This window comes from Perca fluviatilis, chromosome 9 (assembly GCF_010015445.1).
Source record: "Perca fluviatilis chromosome 9, GENO_Pfluv_1.0, whole genome shotgun sequence".
NCBI lineage: Eukaryota > Metazoa > Chordata > Actinopteri > Perciformes > Percidae > Perca > Perca fluviatilis.
The window spans coordinates 3,535,186-3,555,185 of NC_053120.1; the positions used below are offsets into that span (position 1 = coordinate 3,535,186).

Genomic DNA, 20,000 nt, shown 5'->3' on the forward strand with positions numbered 1-20,000 from the left:
TGGTTTCTCTCGTCTCCAACACTAAACTCTTGTTTATCAGTTGGTTTCTCTCGTCTCAACGCTAAACTCTTGTTTATCATTGGTTTCTCTCGTCTCCAACACTAAACTCTTGTTTATCAGTTGGTTTCTCGTCTCCAACACTAAACTCTTGTTTATCAGTTGGTTTCTCGCTCTCAACACTAAACTCTTGTTTATCGTTGGTTTCTCCTCGCCCAAACACTAAACTCTTGTTTATCAGTTGGTTTCTCTCGTCTCCAACACTAAACTCTTGTTTATCATTTGTTTCTCGTCTCCAACACTCAAACTCTTGTTTATCAGCTGGTTTTCTCGTCTCCAACACTAAACTCTTGTTTGTTTATCAGCTGGTTTCTCGTCTCCAACGCTAAACTCTTGTTTATCGCTGGTTTCTCTCGTCTCCAACACTAAACTCTTGTTTATCAGCTGGTTTCTCTCGTCTCCAACACTAAACTCTTGTTTATCGTTGGTTTCTCTCGTTCTCAACACTAAACTCTTGTTTATCAGCTGGTTTCTCGTTCCAACACTAAACTCTTGTTTATCAGCTGGTTTCTCGTCTCCAACACTAAACTCTTGTTTATCGTTGGTTTCTCTCGTCTCAACACTAAACTCTTGTTTATCAGTTGGTTTCTCGTTCTCAACACTAAACTCTTGTTTATCAGTTGGTTTCTCTGCTCCAACGCTAAACTCTTGTTTATCATTTGGTTTCTCTGTCTCCAACACTAAACTTTTGTTTATCAGCTGGTTTCTCCTCGTCTCCAACACTAAACTCTTGTTTATCACTTGGTTTCTCTCGCTCCAACACTAAACTCTTGTTTATCAGCTGGTTTCTCCTGTCCCAACACTAAACTCGTTGTTTATCAGCTGGTTTCTCTCGTTCCAACACTAAACTCTTGTTTATCAGCTGGTTTCTCTCGTCTCCAACACTAAACTCTTGTTTATCAGTTGGTTCTCTCGTCTCCAACACTAAACTCTTGTTTATCAGCTGGTTTCTTGTCCCAACACCAAACCTTGTTTATCGTTTCTCTCGCCTCCAAACACTAAACCTTTGTTTATCAGCTGGTTTCTCGTCTCCAACACTAAACTCTTGTTTATCAGCTGGTTTCTCCCGTCTCACACCAAACTCTTGTTTATCAGTTGGTTTCTCTCGTCTCCAACACTAAACTCTTGTTTATCAGCTGGTTTCTCTCTCCCAACACTAAACTTTTGTTTATCAGCTGGTTTCTCTCGTCTCCAACACTAAACTCTTGTTTATCAGCTGGTCCTCTGCCTCCAACACTAAACTCTTGTTTATCAGCTGGTTTCTCGTCCAACACTAAACTCTTGTTTTATCAGTTGGTTTCTCTCGCCCAACACTAAACTTTTGTTTATCAGTTGGTTTCTCTCGTCTCCAACACTAAACTCTTGTTTATCAGTTGGTTTTTTCTCGTCTCCAACACTAAACTCTTGTTTATCAGCTGGTTTCTCTCGTTCTCAACACTAAACTCTTGTTTATCAGCTGGTTTCTCTCGTCCAACACTAAACTCTTGTTTATCAGTTGGTTTCTCTCGCTCCAACACTAAACTCTTGTTTATCAGCTGGTTTCTCGCTTCTCAACACTAAACTCTTGTTTATCGCTTTCTCGTCTCCAACACAAACTCTTGTTTATCAGTTGGTTTCTCTCGTCTCAACACTAAACTCTTGTTTATCAGTTGGTTTCCTCGTTTCTCAACACTAAACTCTTGTTTATCAGTTGGTTTCTCTCGTCTCCAACACTAAACTCTTGTTTATCAGTTGGTTTCTCTCGTCTCCAACACTAAACTCTTGTTTATCAGTTGGTTTCTCTCGTCTCCAACACTAAACTCTTGTTTATCAGTTGGTTTCTCTCGTCTCCAACACTAAACTCTTGTTTATCAGCTGGTTTCTCTCGCTCCAACACTAAACTCTTGTTTATCGCTTGTTTCTCTCGTCTCCAACACTAAACTCTTGTTATCAGCTGGTTTCTTTCTCGTCTCCAACACTAAACTCTTGTTTATCAGCTGGTTTCTCGCCCCAACACTAAACCTTTTTTGTTTATCAGTTGGTTTCTCTCGTCTCAACACTAAACTCTTGTTTATCAGCTGGTTTCTCTCGTCTCCAACACTAAACTCTTTGTTTATCAGCTGGTTTCTCTCGCCTCAACACTAAACTCTTGTTTATCAGTTGGTTTCTCTCGCCCAACACTAAACTCTTGTTTATCAGCTGGTTTCCTCGTCAACACTAAACTCTTGTTTATCAGCTGGTTTCTCCGTCTCCAACACTAAACTCTTGTTTATCAGCTGGTTTCTTCGTCTCCAACACTAAACTCTTGTTTATCAGTTGGTTTCTCTCGTCTCCAACACTAAACTCTTGTTATCAGCTGGTTTCTCTCGTCTCCAACACTAAACTCTTGTTTGTTTATCAGTTGGTTTCTCTCGTCTCCAACACTAAACTCTTGTTTGTTTATCAGCTGGTTTCTCTCGTCTCCAACACTAAACTCTTGTTTATCAGCTGGTTTCTCTCGTCTCCAACACTCAACCTCTTGTTTATCAGCTGGTTTCTGTCGACTCAAACTAAACTTTGTTTATCAGCTGGTTTCTCGTCTCCAACACTAAACTCTTGTTTATCAGTTGGTTTCTCTCGTCTCCAACGCTAAACTCTTGTTTATCAGCTGGTTTTCCTCGTCTCCAACACTAAACTCTTGTTTATCAGCTGGTTTCTCGTCGCCCAACACTAAACTCTTGTTTATCAGTTGGTTTCTTCGTCTCCCCCAACACTAAACTCATGTTTATCAGCTGGTTTCTCTGTCTCCAACACTAAACTCTTGTTTATCAGTTGGTTTCTCTCGTCTCAACACTAAACTCTTGTTTATCAGTTGGTTTCTCTGTCTCAACACTACTAAACTCTTGTTTATCAGTTGGTTTCTCTCGTCTCCAACACTAAACTCTTGTTTATCAGCTGGTTTCTCTCGTCTCCAACACTAAACTCTTGTTTATCAGTTGGTTTCTCTCGTCTCCAACACTAAACTCTTGTTTATCAGCTGGTTTCTCTCGTCTCCAACACTAAACTCTTGTTTATCAGCTGGTTTCTCTCGTCTCCAACACTAAACTCTTGTGTGTTTATCAGTTGGTTTCTCTCGTCTCCAACACTAAACTCTTGTTTATCAGTTGGTTTCTCTCGTCTCCAACACTAAACTCTTGTTTATCAGTTGGTTTCTCTCGTCTCCAACACTAAACTCTTGTTTATCAGCTGGTTTCTCTCGTCTCCAACACTAAACTCTTGTTTATCAGTTGGTTTCTCTCGTCTCCAACACTAAACTCTTGTTTATCAGCTGGTTTCTCGCCTCCAACACTAAACTCTTGTTTATCAGTTGGTTTCTCTCGTCTCCAACACTAAACTCTTGTTTATCAGTTGGTTTCTCTCGTCTCCAACACTAAACTCTTGTTTATCAGCTGGTTTCTCTCGTCTCCAACACTAAACTCTTGTTTATCAGTTGGTTTCTCTCGTCTCCAACACTAAACTCTTGTTTATCAGCTGGTTTCTCTCGTCTCCAACACTAAACTCTTGTTTATCAGTTGGTTTCTCTCGTCTCCAACACTAAACTCTTGTGTGTTTATCAGTTGGTTTCTCTCGTCTCCAACACTAAACTCTTGTTTATCAGCTGGTTTCTCTCGTCTCCAACGCTAAACTCTTGTGTGTTTATCAGTTGGTTTCTCTCGTCTCCAACACTAAACTCTTGTTTATCAGCTGGTTTCTCTCGTCTCCAACACTAAACTCTTGTGTGTTTATCAGTTGGTTTCTCTCGTCTCCAACACTAAACTCTTGTGTGTTTATCAGTTGGTTTCTCTCGTCTCCAACACTAAACTCTTGTGTGTTTATCAGTTGGTTTCTCTCGTCTCCAACACTAAACTCTTGGGAATAAAAAAATCTCTCGAGTGAGATAGGCGGCCACTGACCGGTGTACTCGACCTCCACGTCGGCGAGGGCCTTCAGCGTGTTCTGGAAGGTGACGGCGTCCAGGTCCAGGGCTCCCACGCCGTCGTACACCTTCTTGGTGCTGGCGATGAGCTCGTCCGAGAGCTGGCGGATCTGCTCGGGGCTCAGGTCCCAACGCAGCCGGTTCTCCGGGCAGACCGGCACCGGGCTGCCAAACACCACCTCACCTGGGACGGTCAGGGACAGGACAGGGAATACACAACACAGGCATTAAAGGACAGGACAGGGAATACACAACACAGGCATTAAAGGACAGGACAGGGAATACACAACACAGGCATTAAAAGGACAGGACAGGGAATACAGGACAGGGAATACACAACACAGGCATTAAAAGGACAGGACAGGGAATACAGGACAGGGAATACACAACACAGGCATTAAAAGGACAGGACAGGGAATACAGGACAGGGAATACACAACACAGGCATTAAAAGGACAGGACAGGGAATACACAACACAGGCATTAAAGGTCAGGGAATACACAACACAGGTATTAAAAGGACAGGACAGGGAATACAGGACAGGGAATACACAACACAGGCATTAAAAGGACAGGACAGGGAATACAGGACAGGGAATACACAACACAGGCATTAAAGGACAGGACAGGGAATACACAACACAGGCATTAAAGGACAGGTCAGGGAATACACAACAAAGGCATTAAAGGACAGGACAGGGAATACACAACACAGGCATTAAAGGACAGGACAGGGAATACACAACACAGGCATTAAAGGACAGGACAGGGAATACACAACACAGGCATTAAAGGACAGGACAGGCGAGAGGTGGAAGAAGTATCCTGTGTGTGTGTGTCTGTATCCGTGTGTGTCGGTGTGTGTTTGTGTGTGTGTGTGTGTCTCCATGTGTGCGATTCTGTGTGTGTGTGTGTGTCTGTAAGTGTGTGTGTGTGTGTCTGTGTCTCTGTGTGTCTCTGTGTGTTCGTGTGTGTCTGTTTGTGTTTGTGTGTGTGTTTGTGTGTTAGTGTCCGTGTGTGTCTATGTGTGTCTCTTCATGTGTGTGATTGTGTGTGTGTGTGTGTGTGTGTCTCTGTTTACTGTGTATGTGACTGTGTGTGTGTGTGTGTGTGTCTGTGTCTCTGTGTCACTGTGCATGTGATTGTGTATATGTGACTGTGTGTGTGTGTGTGTGTGTGTGTGTGTGTGTCTCTGTGTATGTGTCTGTGTGTGTGTGTGTGTGTGTGTGTGTGTGTGTGTGTGTGTGTGTGTGACTGTGTGTGTGTGTGTGTGTGTGAAGAAGTATCCAGATCTTTTACTGCAGTAAAAGTACTAATACCACACTGTAGAAATACCAACCAAGCAGGATTTCTCTGTTGGAGTTGGTTGAAGCTGAAGCTCTGATTATAACCCACCAACACACATTAGCAGCATGTTTCAATTGAGTTCTCTTTCTATTTTATATTCTACACATTTGTGGCTCTCCACTTTTGAAGTTCTGGTTTTTTCATTGTTAATTTTCTCCTACTATGTGTATTGTCAAAATGGCCTGTAAGTGAAAACCTACTTGACCCATAAACCTGAGTCTGATTTAGTCAGAATTTCACTTTCCACCCAAAAAAAACCCCCCCACAACTGGTGTTTGGTGGATCAACAGAGTGCCGAATTCAGAAGCAGAATATGACAGCTCAGAAAAGGTATTTAGATTTATTTTAATAAGGTGATGTTATTGGCGTCAGGCGGCTGTAACTTTAAATTGACATATTTTTAAATGGAGTTTGGCTCACTGTTCATACAGTCTGTCTGGCAGATCCAGCCTGCTGGACCTGTTAGTCTTCTGTCAGACTAGTGGACAGAAAACATCTATCAATATATTATATTATATTATCAATATAGGATATATTATATTATATATTATCAATATAGGATTCTTGTAATCAGTCTTCAGCTCATCAAATGCTATTATATGCCAGATAGCAAAGAAGATAAGCGCAGCCACACATTGCGTTATTAATTTTTATTTTTTAATAAACGCTATTTAAAAATACGTTCTTCTGCATTTCCTTTCCCTGCTCTCCTCCGTCTCTCTGTCTCACACACACACACACACACACACACACACACACACACACACACACACACACACACACACACACACACACACACACACACACACACACACGGCACTATCTTTGTAGGGACCTGTCATTGACATAATACATTCCCTAGCCCCTTACCTGCGACTTATACTCAGGTGCGACTTATATATCTAAATTAGGGCTGTCCTCGACTAAAGAAATTCTTAGTCGACTAACACTTATACAATTTTGTCGACTAATCGATTAGTTGATTTTAATTGACAGAGCTGTGCGCTTTGAGAGGTGGTTAAGACTAGAAAAGCACAATATAAATGTAGTTAATTAACCATCTGTAAAACTGAGTTTCTCCACAATTAATGCTGCAAAAGCACCACTTTAAAATGTTGTGTTTACCATAAATGTGCTCATAAGTTTCTTGGAAATGAGTAATTAAGCATAAAAAATGACTAATGGACTAAAGAAATCTTAGTCGACTAAGACCAAAACCACTTTCGACTAAGAGGTGGCAGCCCTTGTCAAAATATATATATAATTTAACATGTTTTTAAATGTTAATTCATACTGAAAACATCACCGTCTACAGCCGCTAGAGGGCGCTCTAGGCTTGTGACGACTAGAACGCTGCTGCTAAAGACAACTGAGAAAGAAAAGAGATAACAGACTGCAGGTAGTAAAATATGCAGCCGAAAACGGTAATGGAGCAGCAGAGAGAGAGTTTGAAATGAGGGAGAAACTTGTGAGGGAGACTGGAGAACATGGGACTCTTACTGCAATGAAGAAATCAGAGAAAGCTAATCGGCTAAATCGGCTAATGGCGTGCTGAGAGCGAGATGGCCAGAGCTGGAGGAAGGAGTCGGGAGGGGCTGGTCAACGGTGCAGCTACGTCTCCACGCCTTTTAATCCATCCATGCTCCACGCCCTGGTAGCTGGCTGTTCTATTATATAGTTCAATAACTGTTAATGTGTTACGGTAACATACCGGACACCTACCGTATTCAGCCTGTTGTTCTGGGTGCTGTTGTGTAGTTGACAGATGAAAAAAATATATATAATTCTAAATAAATGCGACTTATAGTCCGGAAAATACGGTAAATGCCTAACCTTAACCCTTACCCTAACCTTAACCATCACAACTAAATGCCTAACCTTAACCCTTACCCTAACCTTAACCATCACAACTAAATGCCTAACCTTAACCCTTACCCTAACCTTAACCATCACAACTAAATGCCTAACCTTAACCCTTACCCTCACCTTAACCATCACAACTAAATGCCTAACCTTAACCCTTACCTTAACCATCACAACTAAATGCCTAACCTTAACCCTTACCCTAACCTTAACCATCACAACTAAATGCCTAACCTTAACCCTTACCTTAACCATCACAACTAAATGCCTAACCTTAACCCTTACCCTAACCTTAACCATCACAACTAAATGCCTAACCTTAACCCTTACCCTAACCTTAACCCTTACCCTAACCTTAACCATCACAACTAAATGCCTAACTTTAACTCTTACCCTAACCTTAACCATCACAACTAAATGCCTAACCTTAACCCTTACCCTCACCTTAACCATCACAACTAAATGCCTAACCTTAACCGTTACCCTAACCTTAACCATCACAACTAAATGCCTAACCTTAACCGTTACCCTAACCTTAACCATCACAACTAAATGCCTAACCTTAACCCTTACCCTCACCTTAACCATCACAACTAAATGCCTAACCTTAACCCTTACCCTCACCTTAACCATCACAACTAAATGCCTAACCTTAACCCTTACCCTCACCTTAACCATCCCAACTAAATGACTAACCTTAACCCTTACCCTCACCTTAACCATCACAACTAAATGCCTAACCTTAACCGTTACCCTAACCTTAACCATCACAACTAAATGCCTAACCTTAACCCTTACCCTCACCTTAACCATCACAACTAAATGCCTAACCTTAACGCTTACCCTCACCTTAACCATAACCTAATTCTATCCCTGATCCTAAAACCAAGTCTTAACCCTCAAACAGCCCTTTAAACTTTGGGGGGTCCAGCATTTTAGCCCCACAAAGCTGTCAGGACCCCACAAGTATACTGGATTCCCCGGGTTTTGGACCCCACGAATATAGTTAAACAAGAACACCGACACCGACACGTGTTTGGTGTTTTTAAGCCCCCAACGTTGTCTTCCAGGCAGCACGGCAATGGTTATAGCAAAGAACTTCTAATATAGGAAGAAGATCCACTCCCTCGTTACTTCCGGCTTCTGAACTGGTTGCAGTTCCACCAGAGATCCATATAGGGGGCGCTCACAGGCCAGTGCAGAATGAATGGGGCTCTATGGAGCTATACTCCTCAAAACCCACTTTTGTCAGGGTATAATTTTTTGTCTAGTAATTTGAATGTTGCATTCAATGTTGCATTCAATATTCACCCAATCAGCATCCATTAGCAGAATGCTAGCGTGTTATTGGGCAACAACGACTCCCCCTGTAAGAAATCAAAAGGACATAAGTACTCGTTCATTCAACGTTCGACCTATAACCCATGTTGAACTTACAAAAACTACAATCAAATCTGAGGTTTCTCAACGACAATCAGGTGAAAGAGACACATTTAGCATCTAGCTCCATAGACTCCCATTCATTTAGCCGTCTAGCTCCATAGAGTCCCATTCATTTAGCATCTAGCTCCATAGACTCCCATTCATTTAGCATCTAGCTCCATAGACTCCCATTCATTTAGCATCTAGCTCCATAGACTCCCATTCATTTAGCATCTAGCTCCATAGACTCCCATTCATTTAGCATCTAGCTCCATAGACTCCCATTCATTTAGCATCTAGCTCCATAGACTCCCATTCATTTAGCATCTAGCTCCATAGACTCCCATTCATTTAGCATCTAGCTCCATAGACTCCCATTCATTTAGCATCTAGCTCCATAGACTCCCATTCATTTAGCATCTAGCTCCATAGACTCCCATTCATTTAGCATCTAGCTCCATAGACTCTCATTCATTTAGCCATCTAGCTCCATAGACTCCCATTCATTTAGCATCTAGCTCCATAGAGTCCCATTCATTTAGCATCTAGCTCCATAGAGTCCCATTCATTTAGCCATCTAGCTCCATAGACTCCCATTCATTTAGCATCTAGCTCCATAGACTCCCATTCATTTAGCATCTAGCTCCATAGACTCCCATTCATTTAGCATCTAGCTCCATAGACTCCCATTCATTTAGCATCTAGCTCCATAGACTCCCATTCATTTAGCATCTAGCTCCATAGACTCCCATTCATTTAGCATCTAGCTCCATAGACTCCCATTCATTTAGCATCTAGCTCCATAGACTCCCATTCACTATCTGCTAGCTGTCTGTCCCCTGAACACACTGTGAAAAATATCTGAGGACCAGCCTGAACCGGAGGTATCGCTCTGAAACAGAGCTGAACAGTCCCACCAGTGGAATTAATTTTGTTATTGGTTTGTTTACAATATTTTCAGGCTTCAACCAGTGAAAGTCAGGGGAGAGAAAGACATTAATTAGGCATTGAACACTGGCGTTTATTTTACTGCACTGTGTCTATTTGTGTCGGGAGATTTCTCCTAAATTAACATTTTTAGTTTAAACATTAGCATTTCCGAAAACTTGTAATACAAAAAAATAATTGTCTTAATGTCAGTAATCAACTGCGGAAGTTTCATGGTGATATTTGTTAGTTAAAACCTGTAATGTCCCTTTATTTTGACTTTTTTGTCCCTTATTGACACTTTTTTACTTTTGTCCCTTTTTCTGACATTTTTGTCCAATTTCTGACTTTTTTGTCCCTTATTTTGACACTTTTTTTTACTTTTCTGTCCCTTATCTTGACACCTTTTGACATTTGTCCCTTTTTTAAAAAACACTTTTGTCCCTTTTTGTCCCTTATTTTGACACTTTTGTCCCTTTTTTGACTTTTCTGACCCTTATCTTGACACCTTTTGACATTTGTCCCTTTTTTAAAAAACACTTTTGTCCCTTATTTTGACACTTTTGTCCCTTTTTTACTTTTCTGTCCCTTATCTTGACACCTTTTGTCCCTTTTTTAAACACTTTTGTCCCTTTTTGTCCCTTATTTTGACACTTTTGTCCCCTTTTTGACTTTTCTGTCCCTTATCTTGACACCTTTTGACATTTGTCCCTTTTTTAAAAACACTTTTGTCCCTTTTTGTCCCTTATTTTGACACTTTTGTCCCTTTTTTGACTTTTCTGTCCCTTATCTTGACACCCTTTGTCCCTTTTTTAAACACTTTTGTCCCTTTTTGTCCCTTATTTTGACACTTTTGTCCCTTTTTTGACTTTTCTGTCCCTTATCTTGACACCCTTTGTCCCTTTTTTAAACACTTTTGTCCCTTATTTTGACACTTTTGTCCCCTTTTTGACTTTTCTGTCCCTTATCTTGACACCCTTTGTCCCTTTTTTAAACACTTTTGTCCCTTATTTTGACACTTTTGTCCCCTTTTTGACTTTTCTGTCCCTTATCTTGACACCTTTTGACATTTGTCCCTTTTTTAAAAACACTTTTGTCCCTTTTTGTCCCTTATTTTGACACTTTTGTCCCTTTTTTGACTTTTCTGTCCCTTATCTTGACACCCTTTGTCCCTTTTTTAAACACTTTTGTCCCTTTTTGTCCCTTATTTTGACACTTTTGTCCCCTTTTTGACTTTTCTGTCCCTTATCTTGACACCTTTTGACATTTGTCCCCTTTTTTAAACACTTTTGTCCCTTTTTGTCCCTTATTTTGACACTTTTGTCCCCTTTTTGACTTTTCTGTCCCTTATCTTGACACCTTTTGACATTTGTCCCCTTTTTTAAACACTTTTGTCCATTTTTGTCCCTTATTGACACTTTTGTCCCTTTTTTAAACACTTTTGTCCCTTTTTGTCCCTTATTTTGACACTTTTGTCCCCTTTTTGACTTTTCTGTCCCTTATCTTGACACCTTTTGACATTTGTCCCCTTTTTTAAACACTTTTGTCCCTTTTTGTCCCTTATTTTGACACTTTTGTCCCCTTTTTGACTTTTCTGTCCCTTATCTTGACACCTTTTGACATTTGTCCCCTTTTTTAAACACTTTTGTCCATTTTTGTCCCTTATTGACACTTTTGTCCCTTTTTTAAACACTTTTGTCCCTTTTTGTCCCTTATTTTGACACTTTTGTCCCCTTTTTGACTTTTCTGTCCCTTATCTTGACACCTTTTGACATTTGTCCCCTTTTTTAAACACTTTTGTCCCTTTTTGTCCCTTATTTTGACACTTTTGTCCCTTTTTTGACTTTTCTGTCCCTTATCTTGACACCTTTTGACATTTGTCCCTTTTATAAACACTTTTGTCCCTTATTTTGCTGCTCAGTAAAGCAAGAGATCACCGGAAAAGTGCTTCTAATATCCTTCACTGGTCTCCGTCCAGAGACACGGGGTCTGTTGGTCCATTATATATACTGTCTATGGTGGGAACAGATCGTAAATCAACGTACCACAGCGCATGCGCAGAACGGATCGTGCCGGTGGAACGGATCGGGTACTGACACTTTTTTCTGACATTTTTGTCCATTTTTTGACTTTTCTGTCCCTTTTTCTGACGTAAAAACTGACGTCTGACTTTGTTTTTGACACTTCTTTTTTTTCAATGTTTTTGTGGCAATAAAAATTTAATTTTTTGTTAACTGTTGAGGCTTTTGTCCACTACCACCAGTACTGTATACACGCCACGGACACCAACTTATTACCACTACACTGTTAACACACACACACACATCGGAAATCATGGTCAATAAACCTCCTTGGATTTTTTTAATTATACCTCATTTCTGAGTCCAAAAAGCTGAAATTATGAATTATTTTGACTAATATTAGGGGGAACATATGTTAATGTACAATCACAGACTCGTGTATGTCAAAGTTGAGTCAGAGTACTGTTTACAAACCGTTTCATTTTAGACATTTTAATAACGGGTCCAATTTGACCGCGAGGACAACAAGAGGGTTAACTAACGGCTCACTTGACAGATTTAACGTTAGTTAGCTGAATGAATAAGCAGAGGGAGCTAACGGCTAACATGCTACACAAAAACAGGAGAGAGAACCGAGGCAGAAGTGCGGAGAAACGAGACACCATAGTGTAACAGCGGGTTTAATCGGGTTATTGTGTACTAAACTGACAGTTAGCGTCATTTTTGAATAAAACGGCTAGTACGAGCCTAACGGCTGCTTAGAATGCTACCGTTAGCACTGAGCTAAAGCCCACTCAGTGATCAAAGCTAATTAATTCTAAATGGTGACAGAGACGGTCAGAGAAGAAACATGGCGGCCGCGGAGATGTCTCTACATTAAAATGATTCAGTCGCATTACAAACACGAGGACATTACTCACCTGTCGGCCCCATAGTTCAGGTTTTAAATGAAGGTACGTTAGGTCGGCGTTGGTTCACAGTCAGGCGGACGAGTACGGGACCGTTAAAGCTGCGACACGACGAGAGCAGTTACACTTCCGGTCAGACTTTCAAAATAAAATACCAGCGCTCTGAGCAAAACTTACCCCGTGTTGGTTGGTACCCGATCCGTGCTGCCTGCACGATCTGTTCGACGCATGCGCAGATGATAATACTGTTTTACCGAGGATACGACACTGCACGATCTGTTCCACGCTAGCCTCCACCGGGAAGCTAACGTTAGTTTAGCTAAGAGCTAATTCGGCTAACCGCTATAGCTGACAGCCAGATTCAGTCTAAAATAAGTCAAACTTAATGGGAGAAGCAGCAACAGCTACATTATGACTTTACAGTAATACCAATAAAGACGAGTATTGAGTGATTGTATTTTAAATGAGCACAAGTAAAGTAGAACTGACATAACAGCTGTTATATATGTTAACGGTTATTTTCAAGTTTTATTTTGAGGGTCTTTTAGAGTTTACATGCTGTCTCAGCTAGCGGTTAGCCGAATTAGCTGTTAGCTAAACTAACGCTAGCTTGGCTGTCGACCGGAAGCGTGGAAGAGATCGGGAAGTGTCGTAAATCCTCGTACAACTGTGAACATTTTGCGCATGCGCAGAATGGATTGTGCAGGCAGCATGTATCGGGTACTGACACCCCGCCAAAATGAATATTTTTTTTTATATTATTTTATTTTTGAAAGCGGAATATGTATTGTTTTTTTTTTATTATACGGTATGCACAGTTTTATATGCAGAGGTGGAATAAGTACTCAGATTTTTCAGTACTTTCCATCTTTCTTCTCTTTGCTGCTTAGGCTGCTATATTTACAACACATTTATATTGTGCATATTGCAAGTTTTAAAGAATCTGTTAGTGATTTGAGGAAGTATCAAGTTTTTATTTTATTATTTTGTTTTACATCAAAACATCCCATAAAACATAAAAGTTGAAATATTCTGAAAAAAAGTTGAAATGTTTGGAAAAAAAGTTGAAAATTTTTAAATATTCTGAGAAAAAAAGTAAAAATTTTCCTTTTAAATGGACATAGTTCATTGGATTGATTATAATTAAATAATAACTAAGAAATGTATGTGGATTGACACAAAGTTTTTTTTTACATTAAAACATCCCATAAAACATCAACAAAAATACTACACAGAAAATAGAAAACTACATTTAGGATGAAAAGAAATCAGAATATTTTGAGAAAATAAAACAACAACTTTACATTTATTTTTACAATTACAGTTTGTGGATAAACTGTTGAAGTATGGAAAGGAGAAAATATTCTGAGTAAAATAATTTAAAAATTCTTTAAATAAGTAAAAGAAACTACAGTTGAAATGTGTAAACAGTTGAAATATTCTGAAAAAAAGTTCAAATATTCTGAAAAATAATTAAAATCTTCTGAGAAAAAAAGTTTTGAAAATTGAAAAATTCTTTAAATAAGTAAAAGAAACCACAACTGAAATGTGTAAACAGTAAGACAATAGTCATTTTTTAGAAATCGAAAGGGTGTTTTGGAGTTTAATTTAGTTGAAACTGCAGCAGTGTAACAACAACAACATAAGTATTCTAGTTTTTCACATCGTTTTTCACTTTATAATGCTTTTATTCTGAAGGCGAGTTTGACAAACGTTCTGTATTGTAGTTTTTGCTTATAACTTGACGCCGGACACGAACTACACCACGCCGGCGCCTACGCATGACGACGTAACTAACGCGACAACCTAATAAGCTAATAAGCTAGCTGAATGACGGCCACGAACTCGAAGGAGCGGAGCTAACGTCAATTTATCCGTTACCGGGCTAATCCACACCTGAAACACAGAGACAGCTGGTAGGAAAAACACATTACTGAGTCCTCGTGTTAGATTAGGCAGCATGACATGTTTCTTATATTTACACGGCAGCACCAGAATGAAATCAGCTAGCTGGCTAACCGTTAGCATTGTGCTATTAGCGAGTCCCCCCTCCCCCAAGGATGGTAAAGGCTTGTCCCGCCCTACTCTGCCTCTGATTGGCTTACCCTGACATTCTTGCTAAACATAACCAATCCAACCAATGCAGGCAACGAGTACTATCCAATCAGAGGGAGAGTAGGGCGGTTCCATGCCTTCGCCATCCTAGGAAAACAAATTTGCCGTTAGCGGAGAACACGTCACGCAAAACTCCCTTTTAAACTCTGTTAATATAACGTAGCTTTGCTTCTGAGTAAAACCACACGCATGTTAGAACAAAATTGAAAACATATAATTAACTGTTGAGAACTACTCTACAATTCGGCATATGTAACAAACACTTGGTAACACTTATTTTTATACAATTACAGCTTTTAGTACCGGGTTCGCCCTATGTTTTTCACATTCCCTCTTGGGATACAGAGTACAATAACAGGCAGTAACGTTAGTTAAGTAGCGTAAATAAGACTTTTAAGTGACACTCTGTTGAGATGATTTGCTGCCGAATTTACCTGAAACATATCAGCTTCCATTATTTCTACTTAATTTCATTCATACACTTACTTTATTTCACCGATATACAAAACACGTTTAAACTGCCAGAATTTCGATACAGTATTCGCATAAGCTAGCAGGCAGGCTAAGCTAAAAGGAACTAACTTGGTTCCAGTTCAGCTTGACCTCGCGTCCCTTATCTTTCCCCACAGCTAACAGTCTGCTTACTATCAACTTGTATTTATCACGATTCATGTGATAAAAAGATGGCTAGTGTTAGCCGGCAGGTGTTAGCGTTACTAAGACGGTCATGCTTAGCTTATACTTAGCCAGAGCTTCTAGAATCTTCTACAAGCTAAAGCTAATGCTAAAGGGGGCTGGCTAAACTGAGAGTTATAACTGTAGCCATATGTTTAAGGTTGTGCTCATTTTAACTCCTTTTTATATACTGCTGGGTAGTTTAATCTTCAGCAATTAACTTACTTGTTGAAATATTACGACTGTATTTCCTGTAAATGTTACTTTTTTCTTTAGAAATATGACTTTGTTGAAATATTACGACTTTTAGTTCAAATATTACTTTTTCTGTGAAATATTATGAAATTTTTTCCTTTTAAAATATTTCGAATTTTTTGCTTAAAATGTTAAGATTTTTTTTTCCAGAAATACAATTTTATTTTCTTGAAATATTACGACTTTCTTTTTTTTTGAATATATATTATGACTTGGTGTCAGAAAACCAGCCCAATATTTACCTCCTGAGACGTACAAGTTTAAAGTAGCAGAACGTGTAAATATGTCTGACATGTACTGTCTGTATACCCCGACTAGCTGAGCTGACTTCCTCCTCCTCGTTGTAATATTTCCAGGGTCTCTCTCCGTCACCATGACAGACAACAAGCGTCTCGCCTTCTCCATCCTCCAGTTCCTCCATGACCAGCTGCAGGCCGGGAGCCTGACCTCCGGGGCCCAGGAGAGTCTAGAAGGTCTGTCTGTCTGTCTCGCTGTCTGTCTGTCTCGCTGTCTGTCTATCTGTCTGATTGTCTATCTGTCTGTCTCGCTGTCTGTGTCTCTCTCTCTCTCTGTTTGTCTGTCTCGCTGTCTGTGTCTGTCTCTCTCCCTATCGGTCTGTCTGTGTCTGTCTCTCTCTTTATCTGTCTGTCTGTCTCTCTCTCTCTGTGTCTCTGTCTCTCTGTCTGTCTGTGTCCATCTATCCTAAAGCTAGCTTGTCTGTCTGTCTGTCCTAAAGCTAGCTTGTTTGGTCTGTCTGTCTGTCTGTCTAGCCTAAAGCTAGCTTGTTGTCTGTCTGTCTGTCTGTCTGTCTGTCTGTCTGTCTATCCTAAAGCTAGCTTGTTGTCTGTCTGTCTGTCTGTCTATCCTAAACCTAGCTTGTTGTCTGTCTGTCTGTCTGTCTATCCTAAAGCTAGCTTGTTTGGTCTGTCTGTCTGTCTATCCTAAAGCTAGCTTGTTGTCTGTCTCTCTGTCTATCTGTCTATCCTAAAGCTAGCTTGTTGTTTGGTCTGTCTGTCTGTCTGTCTGTCTGTCCTAAATCTAGCTTGTTGTTTGGCCTGTCTGCCTGTCTGTCTGTCTGCCTGTCTGTCTCTGTTTGTCTGTACTAAAGCTAGCTTGTTGTTTGGCCTGTCTGCCTGTCTGTCTGTCTGTCCTAAAGCTAGCTTGTTGTTTGGCCTGTCTGTCTGTCTGCCTGTCTGTCTGTCCTAAAGCTAGCTTGTATTTTGTGCTACAGTTGCTGTCCAGTGTCTGGAGACAGCGTTTGAGATTTCGACTGATGACCAGACGCTCGCCGTGCCCATGACCTTACCGGAGATCTTCGCCACGGCCACGGCCAAGGTACCAACGAGCCCGTGGGAGGGAGGGAGGGAGGGAGGGAGGGAGGGAGGGAGGGAGATGGATAGATGGATAGATTAAAAAGAAGGGTTGAAAATCAGCAGCTTTCCCTCTTTAGCGGTTAGCTTAGCACGGCGCCATAGCAGCCATAAACATCACTGGCTCTATTCTATATGAGGACGGCTGGAGGTTGGTTACTTACTGTGTGTGTGTCTCTCTGTGTGTGTGTGTCTCTCTGTGTGTGCGTGTGTGACTGTGTGTGTGTCTCTGTGTGTGTGTGTGTGTGTGACTGTGTGTGTGTCTCTCTGTGTGTGTGTGTCTCTCTCTCTCTTTGTGTGTGCGTGTGTGACTGTGTGTGTGTGTGTGTGTGTGTGTCTCTCTGTGTGTGCGTGTGTGACTGTGTGTGTGTCTCTCTGTGTGTGTGTGTCTCTCTCTCTCTTTGTGTGTGCGTGTGTGACTGTGTGTGTGTCTCTGTGTGTGTGTGTGTGTGTGTGTGTGTGTCTCTCTCTCTCTGTGTGTGTGTGTGTGTGTGTGTGTCTCTCTCTCTCTCTGTGTGTGTGTGTGTGTGTGTGTGTGTGTGACTGTGTGTGTGTCTCTCTGTGTGTGTGTGTGTGTGTGTGTGTGTCTCTCTCTGTGTGTGTGTGTGTGTCTCTCTCTCTCTGTGTGTGTGTGTGTGTGTGTGTGTGTGTGTGTGTGTGTGTGTGTGTGTGTGTGTGTGTGTGTGTTTTCTCTCTCTGTGTGTGTGTGTGTGTGTGTGTGTGTCTCTCTCTCTGTGTGTGTGTGTGTCTCTCTCTCTGTGTGTGTGTGTGTGTGTGTGTGTGTGTGTGTGTGTGTGTGTGTGTGTGTGTGTGTGTGTGTGTGTGTGTGTGTGTTACAGCTTCCGTCTGAGTCTCAGGTCAACAACAACGCTGCTCCCCGACAGCCCCACAACTCTCTCAGCGAGGAACAGCGAGAAGAGGCCGAGGCGCTCAAAACAGACGGTGAGACCGTGCTGCTATATCGGTCTGACCTCTGACCTCTGCTGTCTGACCTCTGATCGGTATCTTTAACGCTGCGCCGCGTGTTTCCATCTGCAGGGAACGACCAGATGAAGGTGGAGAACTTCTCGGCTGCTGTTGAGTTTTACTCCAAGGCCATCGCCATCAACCCTCAGAACGCCGTCTACTACTGCAACAGGTCAGCGCTGCGCCGGAGCAAACAGCCACACGTTAATACGCTAATACATTAATACGTTAATACATTAATATGTTAATACATTAATACGTTAATACATTAATACGTTAATACATTAATATGTTAATACATTAATATGTTAATACATTAATATGTTAACACAATACATTAATATGTTAACACATTAATACATTAATATGTTAATATGTCAATACATTAATAAGTTAATATGTTAACACGTTAATACATTAACACGTTAATATGTTAATACATTAATACGTTAATATGTTAAAACGTTAATACATTAACACGTTAATATGTTAATACATTAACACGTTAATACATTAATACGTTAATATGTTAATACATTAATACATTAACACGTTAATACATTAACACGTTAATATGTTAATACATTAACACGTTAATACGTTAATATGTTAATACATTAATACATTAATACATTAACACGTTAATACATGAATACGTTAACATGTTAATACATTAATACGTTAATACATTAATATGTTAACACTTTCATATGTTAACACGTTAATACGTTAATACGTTAATACGTTAATACGTTAATACATTAATACGTTAATACATTAACACGTTAACACGTTAATACATTAATACGTTAATACATTAATACGTTAACACGTTAACACGTTAATACATTAATACATTAATATGTTAATACATTAATATGTTAATACATTAACACGTTAATACATTAATGCGTTAATACATTAACACGTTAACACGTTAATACATTAACACGTTAATACGTTAATACGTTAATACATTAACACGTTAATACGTTAATACGTTAATACATTAATACGTTAATACATTAACACGTTAATACGTTAATACGTTAATACATTAATACGTTAATACATTAATACGTTAATACGTTAATACATTAATACATTAACACGTTAATACGTTAATACATTAATACGTTAATACATTAATACGTTAACACGTTAATACATTAATACATTAATACATTTTAATACATTAACACGTTAACACGTTAATACATTAATACGTTAATACATTAATACGTTAACACGTTAATACATTAATACATTAACACGTTAATACATTAATACGTTAATACATTAACACGTTAATACGTTAATACGTTAACACTTTAATACGTTAATATGTTAATACGTTAATATGTTAATACATTAATACGTTAATACGTTAATACATTAATATGTTAATACATTAATACGTTAATACATTAATACGTTAACACCTTAATACATTAATACATTAATATGTTAATACATTAATATGTTAATACATTAACACGTTAATACGTTAATACATTAATACATTAATACGTTAATACATTAATACATTAATATGTTAATACATTAACACGCTAATATGTTAATACATTAACACGTTAATACGTTAATACATTAATACGTTAATACGTTAACACGTTAATACATTAATGTTAATACGTTAATACATTAATACGTTAATACATTAACACGTTAATACATTAATACATTAATATGTTAATACATTAATATATTAATATGTTAATACGTTAACACATTAACGTTCACGATCAGAAAATATAATAATCTGTAGTTACAGCTCTGAACACATGGCTTGTTTTACTGTCACAGGGGAGAGAAGAAACCTGAAAATATTCACATTTAATAAGATGACATCACATGTTTCACTGATTTTATATAAAAACATGACTCAATGACTGTGTGTGTGTGTGTGTGTGTGTGTGTGTGTGTGTGTGTGTGTGTGTGTGTGTCTGTGTGTGTCCCTGTGTCCATGTCTCTCTGTGTGTAACTGTGTGTGTGTGAGACTTTCTGTGTGTGTGTGTGTGTGTGTGTGTGTGTGTGTGTGTGTGTGTGTGTGTGTGTGTGTGTGTGTGTGTGTGTGTGTGTGTGTGTGTGTGTGTGTGTGTGTGTGTGTGTGTGTGTG

The 20,000-nt window shown here is 39.5% G+C and overlaps 2 protein-coding genes across 2 annotated transcripts in view; one reads left to right on the top strand and one right to left on the bottom strand.

Moving 5' to 3' along the window:
• Positions 1-12,626, bottom strand: part of LOC120565458 (thimet oligopeptidase-like) — a 70,458-nt gene extending 57,832 nt beyond the window's left edge. The window contains 2 exon segments of the mRNA XM_039811260.1: positions 3,969-4,175; positions 12,492-12,626. Of these exon segments, the coding sequence (XP_039667194.1) occupies positions 3,969-4,175; positions 12,492-12,504 (220 nt within the window). The 5' untranslated portion in view covers positions 12,505-12,626.
• The window catches only part of LOC120565597 (zinc transporter 2-like), a gene marked incomplete in the record, with an annotated part of 356,424 nt that overhangs the window by 317,460 nt on the left and 18,964 nt on the right, over positions 1-20,000 (top strand). Inside the window, 5 exon segments of the mRNA XM_039811502.1 lie at positions 14,355-14,395; positions 15,881-15,997; positions 16,756-16,859; positions 17,734-17,836; positions 17,933-18,032. Of these exon segments, the coding sequence (XP_039667436.1) occupies positions 15,898-15,997; positions 16,756-16,859; positions 17,734-17,836; positions 17,933-18,032 (407 nt within the window).